At 42.1% G+C, this 7,930-nt stretch overlaps 1 protein-coding gene across 1 annotated transcript in view; it reads right to left on the reverse strand.

Annotated features, from left to right (window-relative positions):
- ERAP2 (endoplasmic reticulum aminopeptidase 2) overlaps nucleotides 1-4,440 on the reverse strand; it is a 39,955-nt gene extending 35,515 nt beyond the window's left edge. The window contains exons 1-2 of the mRNA XM_014867271.3: nucleotides 4,304-4,440; nucleotides 1,358-2,054 (exon numbers count right to left, since the gene is read on the reverse strand). Coding sequence (XP_014722757.3) covers nucleotides 1,358-1,914 — 557 coding nt within the window. The 5' untranslated portion in view covers nucleotides 1,915-2,054; nucleotides 4,304-4,440. The remainder of the gene's footprint in view (nucleotides 1-1,357; nucleotides 2,055-4,303) is intronic.
- Between the last annotated feature and the right edge of the window lie 3,490 nt (nucleotides 4,441-7,930).

Raw genomic sequence — 7,930 nt, forward strand, 5'->3', positions numbered from 1 at the left:
CGTGAGAAAAATAACCCCTATGTGGTTAAGCTATTGTATTTGGGTTTCTCCAACTGGCAATTGAATGCAATTGATGAAAGGTAGGAGAGCACTGAAAGCAGGCTCCTCTTCCCTCCCACATGGACCCAGGCCCTGGACCACCAAATCATCCACTCTGCAAAGCATTCTTGATTCCTCTCTTTTTCTCACCTCACATAAGCAACATGTCCGCAGTTCTCTCTGTTAAACCCTCCAAAGTAAATGCCAAGTTCAATCGCTTCATTCCGTAAGCACCGCCACTAGCCTGGCCCAAGCCACCATCATTTCTTGCCTGAGCTGCTGTGATGACCTCCTAAATGATGGCTCTGCATCTACTTTTTCCTCTCTCTGTTGTAGCCTCAACACACACTTGATCCTTATAAAGCAAACATCAGATCAGAAGCTTCCAGTGACTTCCACTTGCACCTGAGTAAAAGCCTAAACTACTCATAAGAGTCTCTGTCTTTACATGATCTGCTCCCTTTCCTTCTCTCCCTGGCTCCCTCTCAAGCCACGCTGGCCTTCTTTTCTCAATCACTCCCACCTTTACAGCCTTTGCACTTGCTGAGCCCTTTTCCAGGAACACTTTGCCCTTTGATGCCCTCACAATTGTCTCCTTTTTTAAAAAAAATTCCGGTCTCAGTTTCAATGCACCTCCTCAGCAAGGACTTCACTGATCACTCAGGCAAATTCGTCTCAATCCCCAGCTACACTTAGGCTCTACTGTAACGTCTTGTTTTATTTCCTTCATAGCACTTATCTCTTGTCTTGTCCATTTAATTTATTTTCTTGTCAAATCCATATCTCACCAGTGCCTAGAACAGTGGCTGGCACATAGCATGTGCCCAATGAACATGAGCTGATCGAATAGACCATATTTCTCAATTCTCCAAACCGACTTGTTCCTTCCTCCTGGATTTGAGTCAAGCTGTTTCCTGGGCAATGTACGTGTTCTCACTTCCTCTCTCCCAACCCAAATCTCACTTACATTTCCTTCTAGTCCTAGATCAAGACTCACCTCCTTTGAGGCGCCTTCTCTATTTCAGCTCTCTGTACTGACCATCCATTTCCCTAGCAGACACACATATCTGTCTTACCACAGTCACATACTGGCCTTTCCTCCTGCTCATTCTCCCTCCAGCTGTTTATGCCTCTACATCTTGTCTTCCCACTTTCACTGAGATTTCCTTTAGGAATCACAGAGCTTCTCCTTCTTCGCAGTTTCCCATAGTTTATTGGGTTTTTCATGAATGACTGCTGAAGCACACTCCTGGCAAAGAGCTGTACCCCATAAGGAAAGTATCATAAGAAACTAGAAACAGCTGGAGCAACATCTTACCTTGTTTCACCACCAAGAGTTCTATACGTGCTTTTATAAAATCCTTCAAAACCATCAGCTAACTTGGCCTGGAAGTCAATAGTCACATAGTATCTCAGGTCAGCCATAAGTTTCTCTGGAACCAGCAGTGCAATTTGTTGATGAGCAGGATAACTCAAAACAGTCAGCTTTTTTCCTGGTTTCCTATATCTCACATCTTCCTCTGACTGAAGGGTAGCATTTGTGATTTCAAGATCTGTGCTGTGCAAGATGATGAATTGGGTGGCATCTCTGACCAAGACTTCAATCTTCTCAGATGCAACAAAGTCCAGGGATGTGAGATTTGGGTGGACAAAAAGGTCATAGTGGAGAGGAGTGACCACAGTGGGGAGCCTCAGCTCATGCCAAGGAAATGGTTGCCCATTAGTGGCTACTGGGAAAGTCCCAGCATCCTTATTGAACTGATCAATAGATGGCGTTGAGAAGTAAGAACAAATGCACATTTTGGGCAGGATGATTGCTGAGCAGTAAAATCCTATGTAAATATTAAATATTAGTTTTCTGCATGAATTATCCATTGCAGAAGAATGGAATACTAAATCTATTCTCTAAAAGACAAGTTAATATCCAGTCCAAATATCACAGTTTTCCATAATACTGCGGTGGCTCCAGTTACGTCACACAGGATATGAATAATATGTTTCAATAAATAGATAATCTAGAAGGAAAAAAAACTGTTTATAGCATGAAGAAAAAGATTTCAATATATAAATAAAATCTTAAAAAATAAAAGGATATACGTGAATGGGGAAAATCTGCTCTCTGTCAGAATCAGGCAAGTATCCACAAAATAAAGCAGAAATTGAGCTGTCATCTGAGTACTACAAATAAAAATCCTTTAGGGGCCGGCTCCGTGGCCGAGCGGTTAAGTTCGCGCGCTCCACTGTGGCGGCCCAGGGTTCGGATCCTGGGCGCGGACATGGCACCACTCGTCAGGCCACGTTGAGGCGACGTCCCACATCCCACAACTAGAAGGACCTGCAACTAAGATATACAACTGTGTACGGCGGGGGGGGGGGGGGGTTGGGAAGATAAAGCAGAAAAAAAAAAAAAAAAGATTGGCAACAGTTGTTAGCCCAGGTGCCAATCTTTAAAAAAAAAAAAAATCCTTTACAGCTCAAATGAAAGGACTCTGCCTTAAAATTTCCTCTCTGCATTCCTGTGCAATATGCAGAAGGCAGTGTGTAAATTCATTGCACACTGAATGTTTTTAACAGTGGCTACATCATTTTAAGAGTATGCCTGGATACCTGAAAGGAAACTGCCCAGGTGTCTCCATTTTGTCTTAACAAGTCATGAAGAATATTCCGTATTCTTTGGATACCAGATATTACTGTTATTAATAGCAGTGAACTTTACCTCTTGTAATAAATAACATCATCTGAGTGGCCTTATTCTATGGCTGCTGAAGTAGAAGATGCTAGTCAAGCTAAGTATTTACCTTCGGTTTATATCCAATATATCTAAAGCCATGGAAACAAAATTTGAGTTTATAATATTCTAACTGAGAATATTCAAAAAATTGTTTTGGTCTTCCTAATCTTAGGCTGCCTTTGAAAATACAAATTACGCTGAATTCACTGCCTTTGTAAAACAGAACTAAGACAATTTCTTCTTATTGGAAGGTTAATGCTACAAAACATACAAAATTAGGACAAACAACATAGTTAATCTGGTTGATTCAACTCTGACTCCCACCCTTCCACCTGCCTCTATTTACTTGCTCCCTGCTCCAAATTAAACCCATGAATGGTTGCCTTTTCTTTTAGATCATTAATATGTTCTTCAGAATTCATTGTCTGAACAATTACTTCAATTTTAAATTTGCAATATTAATGCAGATCAACAAGTATTGTTAAAGAAACAAACAAAAAAAGAATAAAATAACGATTATATAACAACACTTCTCCCTCTTTTTCAGACAAGTATTAAATTACTGCTACCCAATCTCAATGTTCCAAGACCCTCTGACACATAAAACCAGAACTGGTCTATTAGCTTGAATTTCTGATGGTTTGAAAAATAAAATTGCTTATTTGTTAGTCCTGAGCTTGGGAATCAGAACGCCTGGATTCCAATACTATCTCCGTCATGTTTACCTGAATGATCTTGGGCAAATTTATTGATTTTTTGAGCACCAGTTTCCTCATCTATAAAATAGTGTAATAATTATACTGTCCTCACAGTATGAGGATTAAATAATTCATGCGAAGAATTTGGCAAAGCACAGCAACTAGCACACAGGAAGCATGTAATGGATGTTAAATATTAAATTCTTATTGTGATTATTATAACACATCCTCTGGCCTAAATTGAGGAGTAGTTTTGCCACATTTGTAGCTGACACACCCAAAGAAAGGTGTATTCTTTTGGTAAGAGTGGAGAGAAAGGCCTTGATATTTGCATATATAGTCTTTAACTTTAGAACTGGCAAGGACTTTAAAGGCCAGTTAGTACAAGTCCTTTGTGTCCAGATAAAGAAACTGAGGGCGAGTGGCTTTCCCAGCGTCAGACAGGCAGTTTGAGGCAGCATCAGGCCTAAATTCCTGCCCCCTGATCCCCCGGCTAGTCGTGCCCCTCCCCCAACTGCACCACGCCTGTGATAGCATTGCAGCGAACAAAACATTCTGGGAATGAAGACACAAGACCCGCAACAGACATTTGGAAAAGGCTGAAAGATCTCCAAAGGAAAGTGAGTCAGTTCAACAGAGAGATTCTTAAGTCAAATCCTATCCTTAGCTGCACTTACCTTCCAACACAGTAGGGCCACAGTCAGCCCCTTTCCCAGACCCTCTGCTTAGATTATAAAACCTCCTCAATAAAGTAGTTTCATACCTTCAGTTCAGGTCATTCTCACCAAAAAATTCTGATTTTAAGATAAATTCAAGAGAAATGTTAATGTGTTACCTAGTCCACGCCGTTGCAGGTTTGAATGAAAGGGAGTTTAATTTTGCTTTCACTTTCTGTTCTGGTGAGGCTCGGAGCTCGGCACACTTCCTGATTATAGCACTAGCAGGTTCATTAGCATATACAGAGGCGTAAATGAAGCTTAAGACAAGCTTAGTACAAAAAGCATGAAAAATTAACAAGTGGCTTAGAGTAAAAGCCACACCATGCAAGGCAGGGCAGGACTCCAGCATCTCGGTGGCTGCTCTGCTGTTTTATCTTCCCGACCCACTTCTCCCCAGGTGTAAAGAGCCTAGTCTGGACTTTTTAATGCCAAGTTGTTTTAAGGCAGGACTTTGAATTCCTCACTGTGCTGTGTCCTTATGGCCATGACATCTAACCTCTGTCCACCCACTCCTGAAAACATCACTCCAAGGCTACCAGTGGCCTCCCAGTGGGTGTCTATGGCCCTGATCAGAGGTGATCGTCCCTGGCTTTTCCATATCTATAACCTCTTGCTTCATGGGCATCAAGGGACTGTCTCCCACCCTCGTCTCTCCATCTTTCTATCTGCCAGGTCTAGCTGGGCCTGTTCTTCCTCACCACCCAGGAAGTGGGCCTTCCCCAAAGATGAAACCTCTGTCCTCTGCTCTTTTCTTTCTTCGTTCTTTCCCTCAGAGAGTATGTTCAAGTGTAGAGATTTCTCATTTATCCGCCTTCTTCCCCCATTTCTCTCCCCTGATCTCTCCTTCCAGGCTTCTGCTCCTACAGTTCCATTGGCCTGATGGGCTGTCTTTTCATGGGTGTCCTTCTAACGACCCACACAATGTCTTCTTTCCCCAGATTGCTTCCTTTTGCTTTTACTTTACCTGCTTCAAGCCTTCCTCCATTATCTATGATGGGACCATACAACTATTTTGATTCTGCTCCTCTCCAGTTTGTTACCAAGTCCTGTTGATTCTTCCTTTTTAATCTCCATTTATCCAACTTAAAAACCCCCACAGTCATCAAAGCAGTCCAGGCCCTCATCATTCCTCACAAAGGCCTTCAAACAAGTCTTGCTGTCTTCTCAGGGCCTGGCCCTGCGGTCCACTTGTATGACACCAGCCAGCAGATTAATTCTCTGAACTACTGCTTGATCATGCCGCCCGCCTGATCAAAACCTTTCCATGGTTTCTTCCTGTTTTACAAGAGGAGCAATTCCCTGTGTGGAGACCGTGGGTGGACAACTGGTATCCTATGGGCCACACGAAACTTTTCATGCTCTGTCTGGTGTTTGGTTTAGATCCTAGTGCATTAAAGGGCAATGCACCCCCACAAGTGTTATTCTTGAGTGAAAAATGACGAGCTTAGCCCTTCTTGTCTATAAACCCTCTTCATACACTGGTATTCATACCTTGTCCTGCTGGGCATTCAAGTTTCTTTGCTGTGCCTTTGGCTACAGTTTCAAATACTGCCATGATTAGATCCTAGTTCACTCTCAAGGTTTAACTTTTCTCTTTATAAATTTTATCATTTCAACCTGGATGAACAATTTGATAAAATAGAAGGAGCAAAAGCCGAGGAGGTAGCCTGCACCTAAGGCCAGAGGCACAAGGCTGAATGGGGTCCCTCAGAGAGGCATTTCATGTAGTTAGAGGGGCACCATGGGGTAGAGAGGGGATGGATGGAAATAGCTAAGTGAGGGAAAGAACACAAAGAAGAGGAGGCACCACAGGCCAGCCCTTGGACATCTAATTGTGTGGCAGGGGGTGGGAAGGGATGAAGGAGGCATAGGAAACTGGAGTAGTTCCGTGACCTTCTTTGTCACAGGCCCCAGCCCAGTTGTGACTGTGTGCTCTCAGAACTCTCCCCTGCCTGTTAGCACAGAAGTGATGATGGAGAATGAGGAAACAGGGCCATCAGATTAACACAGAATCCTAGAAGAGAAAGTTGAATAGGGTCCACGTGACTTCATAGCTTATTATCTAAAACATTTTCATACCAAAAGGGGTTTCTAACTTTTTTTTTTTCCCGATGAGAGAATTCACTTTTTTGGGATGTTTGTTGCTTAGGGAATTCACTGAGAGGGAATGTCTCACTGTTCCACTTCATCCTGGTCTTTGGAACTGTTTCTTGATCAGAGACTTTCCTCACTGGCTCTGTCTAGAACAGTAGCATTCCTCCCTGAATCCACCCCTGCCAACACCCAGTGTTCATCCCCTTAGCCTGCTTTATTTTTTCTTCTTAGCATTTATCAGTTCCTGATACTTCACTATGTATTGATTGGTTTGTTTGTTTTATGTGTCTCCCCACTAGAATGTAAGCTCCTTGCAGGCAGGAGTTTGCCTGCTTTGCCCAGCACTGAATGCCCAGAGCCTAGAGCAGAGCCTGGCATATAAGAGACCCTCTGCTGAATGGGTGAATGCATTTTCAATATTTTTCTTTTTTTTCTTTTCAGATTGCCCTACGCTTGCTCCATGCTTCAGGCAGATCAGAGAACTTTCCATTTCTGGATGAGCTAGCACTTCGTCATCTTTACTGAGGCTGCCACTCTATGGGCAATGTATCTCTCTCAGTGTCCCCTGTGTAAACGTACTCGTCACAAAGAAATTGCCACCGCCAGGAAGTCACCTTGGAAGTGACACATGCTTTCTTTCCAGTCCCTGACCATAGGCACTTGTCTAATCAGTTGTATTGGCCCTTACCTTATGCTAACAGGTTTGTGCTTCATATCCTTCCTTAAATTATTAACTCCTAAGGGCTCAGGGCCAAACACTACACGGCCACCTCTTTCCAGCGCCTCTCAGAGTGGTGTGCACCTCGGAGGTCCTCAACAAACAGGTGAGAATGAATGAGTTAAAGTGAATTTTCCAAAGAGTTAAAATTGACTTATTTGTCAAAATATTCAAAGAATTTTACTAATTTTTAGTAGAAATCTTTCTCAAATGTATTAAAAATATTTCCATCTCCTTAGGATGTTCTCAATAGAGTTAAGTCTTAGTGACGCAAGTTTTTTGTTACAAACTGGACCTAGAATCAAGAGAATTGGGCTTAAAGTCACCATCTTAAAATAGTCACTTCCTCGTTTCCAAATTAGAGGCAATACTTTCCTTAATTATTACCAAGGATTTTTCTCAATGTCAAAATGAATTTGAGATAATATGTGGAAAACAGTTTATAAATGATTAATAGACTCTGAAGTTGTTGCTATGCATCAGTTACTTTTACAATAGTAATCATGATTATGCTAAGTTGTAATAAAGTGTTGACCTTGAGGCAAATGAGGTGTAATAACTGCATGTTGCTACATCTGTTTGAACTCTTGTGGGTACTGTACAAAGTTTCTTTCAGTTCCTCCATTATTATCAAATGTTTCTTTCCTTTCTGTCGTGTATCTTCAACCTCCACCCTAGACCTGTTTCAAGATTGTTCCTTCTAAGTGCTGCAAACTGAATAATTAGCAAATGAAGCTAGTTGCACATTATTTCAGGCACACAGATGCCTTAAAAATTACTTCCTAAAGCTGCCTGTGTTGCAGGTGGCCAGATTTCAAGATAAACAAAATGATCAACGGCCTCATAACAAATGAAACATTACTGAATCTCCTTCTCCCTTTTTGCTGTTGAGTTTCCTCCTCTCAACATAAGCCCAGCCTGGCCCTTGTCT

The sequence above is a fragment of the Equus asinus genome, chromosome 9 (assembly GCF_041296235.1).
Source record: "Equus asinus isolate D_3611 breed Donkey chromosome 9, EquAss-T2T_v2, whole genome shotgun sequence".
Lineage (NCBI taxonomy): Eukaryota > Metazoa > Chordata > Mammalia > Perissodactyla > Equidae > Equus > Equus asinus.